Source organism: Rana temporaria, chromosome 5, assembly GCF_905171775.1.
Source record: "Rana temporaria chromosome 5, aRanTem1.1, whole genome shotgun sequence".
Lineage (NCBI taxonomy): Eukaryota > Metazoa > Chordata > Amphibia > Anura > Ranidae > Rana > Rana temporaria.
This window is the reverse complement of record NC_053493.1, coordinates 143,790,631-143,807,007: the sequence shown is the minus strand read 5'-3', so window position 1 is coordinate 143,807,007 and position 16,377 is coordinate 143,790,631. Positions and strand designations below refer to the sequence as shown.

General features: G+C 42.5%; 1 protein-coding gene across 1 annotated transcript in view; it reads right to left on the bottom strand.

The window, feature by feature from the left end:
- The window catches only part of VPS41 (VPS41 subunit of HOPS complex), a 377,598-nt gene that overhangs the window by 180,789 nt on the left and 180,432 nt on the right, over window positions 1–16,377 (bottom strand). Inside the window, exon 5 of the mRNA XM_040353190.1 lies at window positions 14,657–14,731. Coding sequence (XP_040209124.1) covers window positions 14,657–14,731 — 75 coding nt within the window. The remainder of the gene's footprint in view (window positions 1–14,656; window positions 14,732–16,377) is intronic.

Here is a 16,377-nt window from a genome sequence, read left to right as displayed (position 1 = left end):
TTTCAGATTGTGTGTACGGGTCATTAGAGATAGGTAAATACAATACAATAAAGTTTAGCACAGGGCCTACAATACACCATACAGACTTTATCAATTTGGCCGGTCAGTCTCTCTGGCCTTTTGGAGGTGTGATCACTCTATGCGGGATTATTTCCATATCTTCTGGGCTTGCCCTGCTATCTTACAGTACTGGAAAAAAAGGTTAATATAATTAATACAATTTCCAGCACCTCCTTTTCCCCCACTCCAAGAATTTGCCTTCTGGGTCTGGTGGATGATTTAGCCTTCATTATGGTGGAGAGGACTCTTGCTTTTTTATGCAAGAAATGCAATAACCCTCAGTTGGAAAAAGCCTATTTCATCTTCCCTTGGCTTTTGGCAGCAATTGGTGAACATTACTTTGCCTTTGAAGGATACTTGCGTGAATAGAGGTTGTATGAAGAAATTTGACAGGGTATGTTCAAGATGGATTGAAAATGCTTCTACTGCTATGATGCCAGACACAGTCCCTCACTAAGTCACCACAGGGTGTATCCTAAAACACTGTGTTATCTGGGGCACTGACCATCTACTGACCCATTGGGTCTAATGCATGTCTTAAACCTTTTTGACCTAGTGCAAACCACGCACATGAGCCTATACCTACTAGGATTGTAAGATCATTTTGTTTTCTTTGCTGTTAACTTTACTGCCTATTCTCTGATTTCTGAGTGAAATAGAGCTGCACCTCTATTATATTTGCATAAGTATATTTGATACACTGACTGGTGCACCCCTGCGTGGGCTATCCCACCTGGTTTGCAGTTTTTTTTTTTTTTTTTTGTCTGTAACGTTTCTACAAAAAAACTTCAATAAATAGAAACTACACTGCAGATCTATGCAGATGCAGACACTAGATCTACACTGCAATACATAAAGTTCAGTTGGTTATAGTCAAGATGTTGAGTGCCAATACAATTTAGTGGTACTATCCTCCAACAAAAGCATGTTGAGGAAAATTGGCAGCACACCAATGTTGAATCAGCAAAGCAGTTTATTCATATGTCAAGTATGACACAGTTTCATGTGTATTCAAGACCAACATTTTATGCCCCTCGCCTCCATCTAGATAAAAGTAACCTTTAGTGGCCTGATGGTTAACTAGGTCTCGAGGAGACAAAATTCTTAAAAACAAAAAGAGGAAAACTGAAGACTATCTTTCATTCGCAATGAAGGAGGACTTAAGGTTAGAAAAAGACTGACAGTGTTTTGGAGCAAGCTGCTGGAGGTCTGGAGGAGAAATGAGTAGCATGCTGGGATATGTGCTAAAACAGATGTCATATAAGTGTCTGTGCTTCCAAGTTCAAGTGTCAGGATGACAAGCAGCAGTTCAGTGCAGTGAAACAATCAGAGAGAAGGGTTCTCGAGTTTTGTAAAATTTGGCACCATCATTATCTCTACTAAAAACAAGCATATCTGATCCGATAAAAACTGTAAAAATTGCAGTTAGAAATTTCAATAATAAATGCTGCATTTTCTTTATATCATTAAGGCTTAATGTACATGGGATGTTTTAAAACCTCCCCTGAACGATTTAACTTGAAAAATAGTACACAGCATTTAAAAACATCAGTTTTGCAGCGTTTGCATGTCACGTTTGTGTTTAGGAGCGTTTTTCAAATAGTAAAAAATGTATCTCCGTTAAAAAAGCCTGTAAACGAAATGTGGCTAAACATGAGTTACCGTGTTTACAAGCTGTTATAGGCATTTGGCGTTTCAAATGCCTCTAAACATCGTCCTGAACACATTTTTTTGCTTTCCAAAAAATGCTTCTAAACTCAACTGCCTAGAAACTACTATAAAAACCCTGGGCCAAATTCTCAAAAGAGATACGCAGACTTAACTGCTGTTCAGTCTGTGCCTAACTTTGGAAACGATTCTCAAAAGGCTTTTTCCAAAGTTAGGCAGAAAATCTGACATGTGTAAGACACTTACACAGTCAGATCTTAGGATGCAGTACCGCATCCGCCGCTGGGGGCATTTCTCATGGAAATGCAGCTTTGAGTATGCAAATGAGGACTTAAGCAGATTCTCAAAGCATTTCAGCATTGTGATTTCTGTGTAAGTTCCGATTTTGCTTGCGCAAAACTAGGGCTGGTTTTACAATGTGTAAAGTTAGTCACACCTTGTAAAGGCCCATTCAAGCGACGGCATTTGGTATGCATTCCTGAGGGAGAACTCCACGGCAATTTTTAAATTCAAAACCGGCATGGGTTCCCCCCCCAGGAGCATACCAGGCCCTTAGGTCTGGTATGGGTTGTAAGGAGACCCCCCCTACGCCGAAAATTCGACGTAGAGGGTCCCCCTACAATCCATACCAGACCCGTATCCAAAGCACGCTACCCAGCCGGTCAGGAAGGGAGTGGGGACGAGCGAGCGCCCCCCCCCTCCTGAGCCGTGCCAGGCCGCATGCCCTCAACATGGGGGGGTTGGGTGCTCTGGGGCAGGGGGCGCACTGCGGGCCCCCCCCACCCCAGAGCACCCTGTCCCCATGTTGATGAGGACAGGACCTCTTCCCGACAACCCTTGCCGTTGGTTGTCGGGGTCAGCGGGCGGGGGCTTATCGGAATCTGGGAGTCCCCTCAAATAAGGGGGCCCCTAGATACCGGCCCCCCACCCTACGTGAATGGATATGGGGTACATCGTACCCCTACCCATTCACCTGGAGGCAAAAAGTAAAAGTTAGTAAACACACAACACAAGGGTTTTTAAAATAATTTATTATTCTGCTCCGGAGGCCCCCCCTGTCTTCTTTATTAGCTCTATTACCAGGGGGGGTTTCTTCTTCCGCTCTCCGGGGGTCTTCTTCCACTCTCCGGGGGTCTTCTTCCACTCTCCGGGGGGGGTTTCTTCTTCCGCTCTCCGGGGGTCTTCTTCTCTCTTCGCCGCTCTCCGCTGTTGACTCGGCGAACCCCGGTTCTTCTCCAGCTGTCCGGTGCCTTCTTCTTCAGCGCTGGCTGCCTGCTATCTTTGTGTGTTAGCTCAATTAGTAACAGGCAGCCATTGCGGTCTTCTGTGACGTCACCTTCTTCTCTTCTGTTCTTCTCCCCTCTTCCGATGTTGCCTCGTCGCCTCTTGTCGCTGTAATGATGGAAGCGCGCCTTGCATCCCATTTATATAGGCATCACCGTCCCATCATGCTCCGGTAGGTACCCACGTGGTGGGTGCACGTGGGTAGGCACCCACCACGTGGGTACCTGCCGGAGCATGATGGTACGGTGATGCCTATATAAATGGGATGCAAGGCGCGCTTCCATCATTGCAGTGACAAGATGCGACGAGTCAACATCGGAAGAGGGGAGAAGAACAGAAGAGAAGAAGGTGACGTCACAGAAGACCGCGATGGCTGCCTGTTACTAATTGAGCTAACACACAAAGATAGCAGGCAGCCAGCGCTGAAGAAGAAGGCACCGGACAGCTGCAGAAGAACCAGGGTTCGCCGAGTCAACAGCGGAGAGCGGCGAAGAGAGAAGAAGACCCCCGGAGAGCGGAAGAAGAAACCCCCCCCGGAGAGTGGAAGAAGACCCCCGGAGAGTGGAAGAAGACCCCCGGAGAGCGGAAGAAGAAGCCCCCCCTGGTATTAGAGCTAATAAAGAAGACAGGGGGGGCCTCCGGAGCAGAATAATAAATTATTTTAAAAACCCTTGTGTTGTGTGTTTACTAACTTTTACTTTTTGCCTCCAGGTGAATGGGTAGGGGTACGATGTACCCCATATCCATTCACTTAGGGTGGGGGGCCGGTATCTGGGGGCCCCCTTATTTGAGGGGACTCCCAGATTCCGATAAGCCCCCGCCCGCAGACCCCGACAACCAACGGCAAGGGTTGTCGGGAAGAGGTCCTGTCCTCATCAACATGGGGACAGGGTGCTCTGGGGTGGGGGGGCCCGCAGTGCGCCCCCCTGCCCCAGAGCACCCAACCCCCCCATGTTGAGGGCATGCGGCCTGGCACGGCTCAGGAGGGGGGGGCGCTCGCTCGTCCCCACTCCCTTCCTGACCGGCCGGGTAGCGTGCTTTGGATACGGGTCTGGTATGGATTGTAGGGGGACCCCCTACGTCGATTTTTCGGCGTAGGGGGGTCTCCTTACAACCCATACCAGACCTAAGGGCCTGGTATGCTCCTGGGGGGGGGAACCCATGCCGGTTTTTTCTTTGAAAATTGGCATGGAGTTCTCCCTCTCAGGAATGCATGCCGAGCGACGCTGTAATTTTTTTTTATAATTATTTGTTTTCCCGGCGCGTATATTTTTTTTCACCCGTCGCAACTTTAGTGTCCCGTCGCAATCTTCAAAGCCGCCCGGCGTTAATTACGTTCGCGCGCTGCACGTCGGGAAAATTACGTCACACGCATGCGCAGTACGGCCGGCGCGGGAGCGCGCCTCATTTAAATTTTAAACGCCCCCCGGAGAGGAGGACCGCCTTGCGACGGCGGCACTTAAGTTACACGGCCTGAAATTTCTAGGTAAGTGCTTTGAAGATCGGGCACTTAGGTAGAGATTTTAAGTCAGTGTAACTTAACTGCTGAAAGTTAAGTTAGGCAGCTTTTTTGAGAATTTGGCCCCCTGTGTACATGTACTGATAAGATAACAGAGGAGAGTTCAGGGGCAGCTGAAAAAATATATAAAAATACTCATAGAGGGCCGTTTACCAGCAGCAGTATACATTGAGGCCTTAGATTGTAAAATGCTGTTATCTGCAGGAGGCACATTACTTGATGGAGGTGAAGTTCTTAAAGATTAATACCTGTACTTTCCTAAAACTATCCCTTTAAATAGCCCAAATCTCTAATACTTACCTGTGCACAATCATGGTAGATCGTAGTGTGTATTCATTAAAAAAATAATCAAACATATTTATTAATGGAGCTAGCGTAAGTACTTTTGTACTTCATTCCATGTACAAAAGCCTAATGCCACGTACACACGATCGGAATTTCCGACAAGAAAAGCTTGATGTGAGCTTTTGGTCGGAAATTTCCGACCGTATGTAGGCTCAGTCTGACTTTTTCTGTTGGAATTTCCAATTGCAAAAAATTTGAAAGCTGGTTCTCAAATTTTCCAACGAGAAAAGTTATTGTCATGAATTCCGATCGTCTGTATGCAATGCCGATTGCACAAAGAACATACATGCTCTGAATCAAGCAGAAAAGCCACACTGCCTATTGAACTTCATTTTTCTCGGCTCATCGTACGTGTTGTATGTCACCGCGTTCTTGACGATCGGAATTTCAGACATTTGTGTGACCGTGTGTATGCAATACAGGTTTGAGCCAAAATTCCATCGAAAAAAAATCCACGGTTTTCTTGTCGGAATTTCCGATCGCGTGTAAAGGGAGGAGCATTCTGCATCATGTGCTGGCAAAAGGAGAAAGCTGACTTCATCTGTCTGCATCTGTTTCTTCATTATCATCTAGGTGAGGAAGTAAAGTAAGTGTAAACCTTAATACTAAAATCCTATTAATGTATTCCACCATGCATACTAATTTATGTTCATATTCCTTTTTAATAATGTAAGTTTCAGGATTAGCAGCAAATACCTAGTGATCCTGACAGTCCTCTTTTTTTTCTCCAAAGCATAACTAAAGGCAAAGGTTATTTTTTCCATTTGGATTGAGTTAAGCGGGATTAGAACACCTGTCCTGTTTCTTTTATTGCTGTCCGTTTCCCCCTTATGGAGATTCACCCTCTTGATTTGTCCTATTTACCATCATCACAGAAAGTGAAAGTAAAAGAAAATTCAAAATTTTGGGTTGTCACCAGCAGTAACGGAGGAGAAATCTCCCAATGGGGACACTAGGGATAATCAGGGATTCCCCCACTTACAGCATGAGAGTGTTCATCTCACTTCCTGTTTTGGCTTCACAATGGGACACAGATTACAAAAACCCTCCCATACGCCATCCCAAATGAAAAAAAAAAAAGTTTTAAATTAATTTGGCCACATTAAGCCTTTAAGCAGATCCCTGCTGAAATGTTAAGTTTGTGTCTTTTATATCCTAATTGGAGCTACAGGAAGCTGTGACAATGATCTATACTCAGCTTGGTTGACATGCCCACCCATCCAGCCCTGTAAGTGTCCCAAGACTATACAGAATGAAACAAAAAACGCTTTCTAGTAATGAATGTCACTCTGCCCTACATGTCACACTACTGTGCTTCCTCAGTTAGTGTAGCCATACAACCCTTCCCACCCTCGTTTGGGAAGATGAATGGGCAAAGATCCTGGCCAGTCATGTGACATCTGAATATAATTATAATTAATTGTTTTATATATAAACAGGCAGGTAATTAACCTTGTACACAATGGGTCTATAACTAGATATTCAAAAACACAAATGTGATAAATAAGTGCTTTGGGTGGTGCTCTTACCGTGTTTCCCCCAAAAATAAGCCTGGGTCTTATATTAATTTGGGCAACAATAGGGCTTATTTTTGGGGTAGGTCTTACCATATAATGTGCTGTCTTCTCTTCCTGCCTGACAGGAATTCCCAGTGTGAACTGAGATAAAATATTTGTAAAATTCTATAATCCACTCTATTACAGTAGTATATAATGTACAAATTATGTGTTTTTGTAATATAATTGTGGCAAATACCTTTGTTATAGTGCTGCTCTGCACTACTGTGACCTGCCAAAGCTCTCTTCCCGCAATTATATTACAGAAACACACACATTGTACGTTATATACTACTGTAATAGAGTGGATTATAGGATTTTACAAGCATTTTAAATGAGGGCTTATTTTGGGGTAGGGCTTATATTGTAGCCCTCCTGGAAGATAACGCTAGGTCTTATTTTCAGGGTAGGTCTTATTTCCGGGGAAACAAGGTACTTTCTGCCTTATTGATTATAATCATAATCTGACCACTACTGACCACAACCTGGCTTGGGAGGTCTCTGTAACTATATGGCTTAATGTACATGGGACGTTTTACAACCGCTCCTGAACGATTTAACTTGACAGACAGTGACCAATGTTTAAAAAACGTCAGTTTTGCCACGTTTGTGTTTAGGGACAGTTGTAGAAAACGCCCAACTGCCCCTAAACCTCAGTTTACCAGCAGCATACATTAAGCCTAACCCAACCTCTTTTAGACACTTAAACAAGTGCACATTTCTGAACTACAATATATTCAGGTGTAAAAAAAAAACAGCTCATCTCTCGAACAACCACAAAACACACCATCAATTTCAAAATGGACTTGCAGAATTGAAAACTGGTAGTGGTTTTGTTTTACCGTTACCAGTTTAATTACAAAAGAAAACATGTAGTGTTTAGACAAAGACATATGTGCATTTAAGGCACCGATATCCAGGGAAACAATAAATATGTTTTTTTCTTTTCCTTCCTTTTTTAATATATAAGCGTTCAAGGTATCTGCCACCAAAATGAATTGAAAACGAACACTTCATTCATTTTACCAGCAATAACCTGACATTAATATCTGCTTTTTTCCTGGCTGATTATGGCAACTGTCTGAGTAATGTCACCTTCCGTAACAGATTTAATGGGAAAAAAAGTTTAACAAGAATGGGATTTTGGTTTTTGAAAGAAAAACAAACAAGGACATATGTGCTATGTTTGCACTGCTGTGAAATGTGGGCTGTATAGAGAAGCAATGCCTAATGCAATGCCATCAACTTTCAGGACAGATTATGAACGTTCATATTTTTCCACAGAACTGCACTGCAAGTTACAACAAAATGGGCAGAGGACAGAGGATTGCTGGAGCCGGGCCATATATACAGCACATACAATAAGTATTGAACACATCACCATTTTTCTAGGTAAATATATTTCTAAAGGTGCGATTGACAATTTTATTCACATGTCAGTAACAACCCATGCTATCCATACATATAAAGAAACCAAAACAAATAAGTTAGGAAATGAAGTTATGTGTAATAAAAGGGAATGACACAGGGAAAAAGTATTGAACACGCTAAATGAAATGTATTTATTCGTACAAAATCCTTTGCTGGAAATGACAGCTTCAAGACGCCTCTGGTATGGAAAAACTAGTTGGATGCATTGCTCAGGTGTGATTTTGGCCCATTCTTTCACACATAGGACCGGATTCACATACAGCGGTGCATATTTATGCCGCCGTAGCGGATCTCCTTTACGATACGCCGACGCAGCGCAGAGAGGCAAGCATTGTATTCACAAAGCCAGTGCTGCCAAAACTGCGTTGGGTTTCCTAGGCGTAAGCCAGCGTATGTGGAAGTGGGCGTGAGCCATGCAAATGAGGCGTGACCCCATGCAAATGATGGGCCGAGCGCCAGACAGATATATATAACGAACGGTGCATGCGCCGTCCCGTGGACGCATCCCAGTGTGCATGCTCAGAATCATGTCGGAACTACTCCCTAAGATACGTCGGATCACTACCTACGGCGTGAACGTTATCTACGCCTAGTCATATTCACGTCCTACGCAAACTACGTAAAATACGCCATGGATGCTGCTGAGTTACACCTCCTTTATGGGGCATAACTTTACGCGCACTGCGTCGGACAGACTTACGTTCGTGAATCGGTGTATCTCCCTCATTTGCATATGTGAATAGAAAATGAATGGGAGCTCCAAATACGTCCAGCGTAAATATGCGCCCACTCTACACCGGCGTAGGCAAGTTATGTCGGTCGGATGAAGCCTATTTTCAGGCGTATCTTAGTTTCTGAGTCCGGCGCATAGATACGACAGCACATATTTGCACTTACGCGGCGTACCTCGATTACAATTCGCACCAGAGCCGATCAGGAGATGTGTGAATCTGCTCCATAGAAAGCCAGTCACAATCTCCTAAAACCTGCATCCATTTCACTATAGTGTAAACCCAGCCTAAATGCTGTGCAGCAAACTTTAAATGGTCTTTTTTCTTAAGCAATGGAGTCTTGCATGGTGAGTGTGCATACAGGCCTTGGCGTATTAGCATTACTTATGGTTTCCTTTAAACAAATGTATCTGTTAATTCCAGGTCTTCCTGAAGCTCTCCACAATTGGTCCTTGGCTGTTGGACAACTCTTCTGATAATTCTGTTCACTCCTCTGTCAGAAATCGTGCGAAGGATCGTGGCCAGTTTATGGTGAAATTGTAGATTATGTCCCCAAAAGTGCTCACTGGAACATTCAGAAGTAAAAAAAATCATTCTTTAACCAATGCCATCAGTATGTTTTGTAACAATAAGGTTGCAAAGGTCTTGAGGGCTCTTTTATTTTACCCATTATGAGATGTTTCTTGCATGACACCTTGGTAAAGACACCTATTTATAGGCCATCAGTTGAGATTGAACCAGCTGATATTAATTTGCACTGACGAGAGGTGGGATTGCTTTCTAATTCCTTTCAGATTTCAGCTGGTGTCTTGGCTTTACATGAATATTTGCACCTCCATTTCTTCATGTGTTCAATACTTTTTCCCTTGTTATTCCATTTTATTGCACATAAATGAATTTCTGAACTTATCTGTTTTGGTTTCTCTGTATGTATGGATTGCACGGGCTGTTACCGACATATGGTGAAAATGTCATGTCAATAGCACCTTTAGAAATAGATTTACCTAGAAAAATGGTGAGGTGTTTAATACTTAACTTATCCGCTGTGTGTGCATATATTATATTTATACGTACATACACACACCATTAATGTTTTATGTGGACCCTGAAATGTGACCGTTACCCTCCCCTATAAGAACCAAATAGAACACATTTTTTAAACCTACCCAATTGAATGCAAACATAAGCCCCAATCCATGCCTAATGATGATCTCCAGGCAAACGGCTAAATGCCAAGTAAAAATGGACATATGGAACTATATTATCAGCAAAAGTATCTGTATAAGTATGCATTCAGTCCCAGGATTTACACAACCTGGTAACCTAGTTTTTCTTTAATGCATTTAAGCAATCAAGTAGGTCACTTTCCAACCACTGGCCTGTGATTGGACAGTGACTTATGACTATTGCGTTTTCTCCTTCTGGTTCCTTCTAAACCAACAATGCTTGTTTCTTTCTTCTTCATGGAATCAAATAAAACATTACAGTGATGTATTTCTATTCCGAGGATATGGAAGATGCATAATCCACTATGTTGCAGTCATTCTAATATTGATATAATATTGTTAAACCAGAAAAAAAAATCTCCTGTTCCTAAAATTCAATGGTACACTAGTAATTAACATTAAGCCTGGCTAGCAAATAATGCAGTGAAACATTTCACTCTGTGCCAGGGAACCAAGAAACTACCTGAATGTCTGAAAATTACAGGTTAGTGTGCAAATACAGATTCTGGGCAAAGTGAAATACACACCCAAATACATGCACGGCTAAGCATTTTAGCTTTTAAAAAAAATCATATTCTGGGGCTAGGGGATCTTTGGCATATGTGTACCCTTTTGTGCTTCTGACCTGTATCATGTCCTTTGGTGTTCAACACAACCCGTGACCTCAACATCCTATAAAGCTAGCTTGCATTCTGACCCACAACACTATGCCAATTGCTTTAAACCAGTTGCTTCGAACTATAATGAGCCTCTGTATTTGGTACAAATCTTGGTTAGCTCCCTCTCCCCTATCTACACTGTCATCTGTGGTGCAAATCGGAGGGCCAACAACTTGAGTATATCCTGGCAGTCAACTTTCAATTGTGTTTAGAAGGCAAGGGTGAAATTGAATTGCTCCTTAGACTTCATGTCTACCTCAGAAATCTTCACAGACAAAAATATAGCTTTCAATACTCTTATCAAAGAAGAAATATCATGGGAACTTAAGAACTACACATTGCAGGAGTTTGAAATATAAAATGATGGGTGTTAATGCTTAATTCCCTAAATCCTTTAAAAGCTGCCATCAAGCAAAAATGAAATACATCTATAGATAACATTTAAAAAAATGGTCGATTAAAATGGTATACAAAAGAAATAAACAATTCTAAGTTTCCTTAAGCAATTTGCCCCTAACATCCTACTTGAACTTTATATTTCTTTATACACCTTTCATACACATACTGCAAAATAATGGCACCTTCTTATAAGTGGAAAATCAATCATTAGATCCCTGACATGTCAGAGCCCCACATTCCCTCGAAGCACTGATAATTGTTAGTTATATAGCATCCAAGATAAATGCACTCCAGCTGTAAAGGTAGACACCATTTTTTTGGCATTGGACTGTACATATATTGATTTTACATCTATTTAATGTGGCTGTCGCAAGATACTTTAATAGGCTGATAAACTACAATTGCTCATCAAAAGTCTTAATAATTCAAGGGAAACACACATAAGTGTTTGCCTGTGTCTTAATGTAAGACAGAGAACCTCAAGTTCAAAGAAATCCAATTTTGCAGATTTATAACAGGCAAGGCACAAGTCTACTTTTGTATAAAAGCACAGAGCTCTGCAGTGTAATGCAAGGGGAAAAAATCAGATAATGGCTCAAACTAGCTATAACCTCTTATTCTTACTTTTCCTTTTTTCTACAGCTGTTAATCAACTTAATACAAATAACAATATTGACATTCTAGTAATTACTTTTTCCTGGGGCAGATTTGAGGAAAAATATATTTGGATATAATCGGGGAGATTTCTGAGTGGAGATCACAAGGTCTGATAATAACAGTCATGGATTTAGGAAAGGTTGTCGCAATATTTCACTTCCTATCGGGTTGGTAGGTCAACTCATTGGTGCTGCAGAAAGCATAAGTACACATTTGTGTGAGCACTGATAGGTAGTAAAATTACCTAGCAGTAGAACATTAAAATGTTTAGGTTTACAGCCTAAAGGAGCACTAAACCTAAACTACAGTCTCTTAATTTATATAAATTAGAGATATTTCTGCTTTGTGGAATTAGACCTTTTTAATAAGACAGAGGCATTACCAGGGCTGGCCCATGACATTGTGTTGCCTGGGTCCAAGCATGAAACGCTGCCCCCCAGCGCCAAAAGATAAATGAAAAAATAAATAAAAAATCATGTCTACCAAAAGTTGACTAGGTTCACATCAGTGTGGGTGTGTATAAATTGCACACGCTTCCCACCCGCCTAAAAAATATGCTGCTTTAAGAAGACACATGAGGTGCCATTAACTCTTAATGGCACCCCCATACACTGAAATGCACGTGGTGCAGACATGTGTGTATTGTGCAGAGCGCTCTTATCAGCACATGGATGCACAGGCATCGCATGCATCCCTGTGCCAGTGTTTCATTCAATTCTATTGAAACTGGCACCTGCGTGTCATACGAACACAGTGGTTGTGTCCATGCAGCCTCATCTCCCAGTAGAAATGAATGGGGTGCTGGCTCAGGGATGTACACAACAGCTATGTACCCAGTCAGTGGTGGCTGGTGCTAAAACTTTTGGGAGGGGCACAAACAAACTGAAAAATTCTGAAAAATACTGAAAAACACACATCAATTGCAGCTTCACTGTGCCCATCAAATGCAGCCACCGTGTTATCAAAATGCAGCCACTGTGCCCATCAATTGCAGCCTTACTGTGTCCATCAAATGCAGCCACTGTGACCCCCGATTGCTGTCTGACCGGCACTTACCACAACTTGGTAGCGTGTCAGGCAGCAGGTGACAGCGGCGAGCTGTGGGACAGGCAGCGGGTCAGGCGGCGGCTCCTGTGTCCTCCATGCTTCCAGTGCGTCTATGTCCCTTCTGCTAGGCGTCCAAAAGGATTGCCTGTGCCTTCAACCAATCAGGTGATGGGTTTTTAAGACCCACACTTCCTGATTGGCGGAGAGGCAGTTCAGTGTTAGAAAAGCAAATGTTCATTTGTTTTTCTAACGATTCCTTCTAACCTATCAGACCTTTATGTCTTAAATGATGCCCCTTTTACTGGATTGCATTAGGAAGGATTTGAATACCGGGGTCTCGTCTTTTCTACCATGGTTTGGCCGCATAAATATGCTCAAAATGGACACTCTCCCTAAACTGCTTTATATATTTCAGACGGTTCCAATAACTGTCCCTAAACAATTTTTTAGCTCCTTGCAATCTATGTCTATCCGTTTTGTCTGGTATCAAGGCCTATCTCGTATCTGCTACATGTTACTCACATACCCAAAGCTTCAGAGATGTGTGGGTTTACCTGACTTAAAGCTTTACCATAAGGCGGCCATGCTGGCTCAGATATTGGAGTGGTCCCCCCGTCACCAAGGCATCCACTATGGTTGAACAGAACCTATTCACATCCGATCTACGGGCTCTTCTTTGGGGCTATAGCCGAGAGCTAGAGAGGCCATCCTCTTCCTCTCTCCTAACCACCGCTGCCCTACATTTATGGTAAAAAAGGGGGATGTCCCCCTTCCTGTCCAGTGGCTGGGTCTTTTGTACACTCCAGCTCAGGTACGCCCATTGTCCCGGATGGCCGGGGTAATTTTCTTACTGCGCTCTGCCTGTCTTCCTATTGTTCTGCTTTATTCTCTTCCTCCTAGACCCACAGGCCTCTGACAGAATACGAGCTGTGCTCTCTCTCGGAAACACCCAGACACCAACATCCAGACACCTACTGTCTTCCATTTATAAATTATTACATGCATTACTACATAATCAACTTCCACCATACACCAGGAGGTGGTCCACAGAACTGGGGAAGGAGCTTACCATGATTGACTGGCAAAAGTCTTTCTATGTTACTCATAAATACTCCATATCTTGCTACACACAAGAAAAAAACTTTAAGATCCTCTCCAGATGGTATAGGGACCCCCACTCGTTACAGAAAATGTTCCCGTCACCCCCCCCCCTCTACCTGTTGGCAGTGAGGAGCAGCTGAGGGGAGTTATCTCCACATATGGTGGAATTGCAGTAAAATTCAACCCATTTGGTCCCAGGTTGTTTCCATACACAGCGGCCTATATGATCGGCCCCTGACACCTACCCCAGAAATGGCTCTTTTGTCTATGCTTTTGTCTACGCTGGAAAATGACCACAATACCCCCCCCCCCCCCATTGTCCTTGTGGGTTTCTACTGTAAATGACATCAGGTGTATGGAAGAGATGTTGGCTCTTGATAGATGACACATTTGACAAGTTTAAGGTTCTTTGGTTTGTTTGGATAGACTTCTCCACTTCGGACTCCATGAAAAAAATGCTTTTAACCTTGGACTAATGTTACTCTCCACTCTGACCACTTCTTAAAGGTTAAGCCTATCATGCTCTCTCAAACTTTCCTCTTCGAGACCCCCAATCTCTTTGGGACCCTTTGCTCTCTGTTCCTCCTTCTCTTTCCCTTTTTTAATTTCTCCCTTTTCTATTCCACTTTTACAATACTCGAATGTACCAACCCCCAATCCCTTGGGTTCCATGTTTGCACTTTGATGTACCTTTATTGATATGTTATCCTTGTTTGTATTGTACTCTTCCTACTTTTGATATATAATTTATACTGTACCATTTGTAATGATGGATATGTTCTTATATTTTATTATGTACAATACAAATATATGTGTCTCTAAAAAATACTGCATAACATGTAACAAAAGGTATTGTCTACTTTTAACTTGACAATTGGGCTTTGACAGTTTTATTCATTGTTTACCAGTTCTGTTATGCATAAAAGTTAGCAGCCATTTAAAATACAATATATAGTAATTAAACATGATATACCTTGCCATCCTCTGCACAGATGCCTACATGTTCCCCGCTTTCATCCAGGCTAATCTGATTGATTTTCACAGTGCTCTGCAGGACAGAATACAAAATATAAGATCATTAAAAAAAATGTCTTGCAAAGTAAAAAACACTTATGGACACACATTTTAAATCTTGTGTCACCAATTTAAAATTGGAATGCAGATTTGTTATAGTTGTACAATTTTAACACACAAACACAAGCTCTAATGCACTGTCTATGACATAAAGAGACATTCAGACTCCAGGAAAGTAGGATACACTCTCTGCCAGAGTAATGGTTAACTGGGTAACTTCTCATGTATCCTTAATATTCGGCCAGGGCTTTCATGTACACTTAGACATCAGAAACGTTAACAAATCATGCCTTTGAATTGTAGTGGAAGTTTAAGCTCAAACAAAATCACAGACATACTGTATAATCAGTCAGGTAGGCATTGTAATAACAACCTCTGTTTCCAGTCTTAAAGTGGTTTTAAAGGCAAAAAGTTTTTTTTATTTCCCACCTAAATGCATTCTCTGCATTAACCACTTAAGACCCGAACCAATATGCAGGTAAAGGACCAGGCCCCTTATTGCGATTCGGCACTGCGTGGCTTTAACTGACAATTGTGCGGTCGTGCGACGTGGCTCCCGAACAAAATTGCCATCCTTTTTTTCCCACAAATAGAGCTTTCTTTTGGTGGTATGTGATCACCTCTGCGGTTTTGATTTTTTGCTCTATAAACAAAAATAGAGCGACAATTTTGAAAAAAATTCAATATTTTTTTACTTTTTGCTATAATAAATATCCCCCAAAAATATATAAAAAATAATTGTTTTCCTCAGTTTAGGTCGCTACGTATTCTTCTACCTATTTTTGGTAAAAAAAAAATCACAATAAGCGTTTATCAATTGGTTTGCGCAAAATTTATAGCATTTACAAAATAGGGGATAGTTGTATTGCATTTTTATTAATTTTCTTTTACTACTACAGGCGGCGATCAGCGTTTTTTTTCGTGACTGCGACATTATGGTGGACACATCGGACAAGTTTGACACATTTATGGACCATTGTCATTCTCACAGCAAAAAGTGCTATAAAAATGCGCTGTTCACTGTGAAAATTACACTGGCCGTTTGGGAGTTAACCACTAGGGGGCGCTGAAGGGGTTAAGTGTGACCTCATATGTGTTTCTAACTGTAGGGGGCAGGGCTGGACGTGTGGTGTCATTGATCGCCTTTCCCTATATCAGGTAACAGACGATCAATGACAGCGCCACTGTGAAGAACGAGGAAGGTGTGTTTACACACACCTCTCCCCGTTCTTCAGCTCCTGTGACCGATCGCGGGACTCCGGCGGCGATCGGGTCCCGTGGCCGTGGTCACGGAGCTTCGGACCGGGTCACGGGTGCGCGCCCACGGCTCGGCATTTAACAATCACGTACAGGTACGTGATTGTGCCCAGCCGTGCCATTCTGCCAACGTATATCGGCGTTAGGTGGTCCTTAAGTGGTTAAAGTCAATGTAAAATATCGTGTTTCTTTTTTTCGTTTTTTTAACCACTTAAGCCCCAGAACATTTTGCTGGTCAAAGACCAGGTCACTTTTTGCGATTCGGCACTGCATAACTGACAATTGCGCGGTCGTGCGACGTGGCTCCCAAACAAAATTGACATCCTTTTTTTCGCACAAATAGAGCTTTTTTGGTGGTATTTG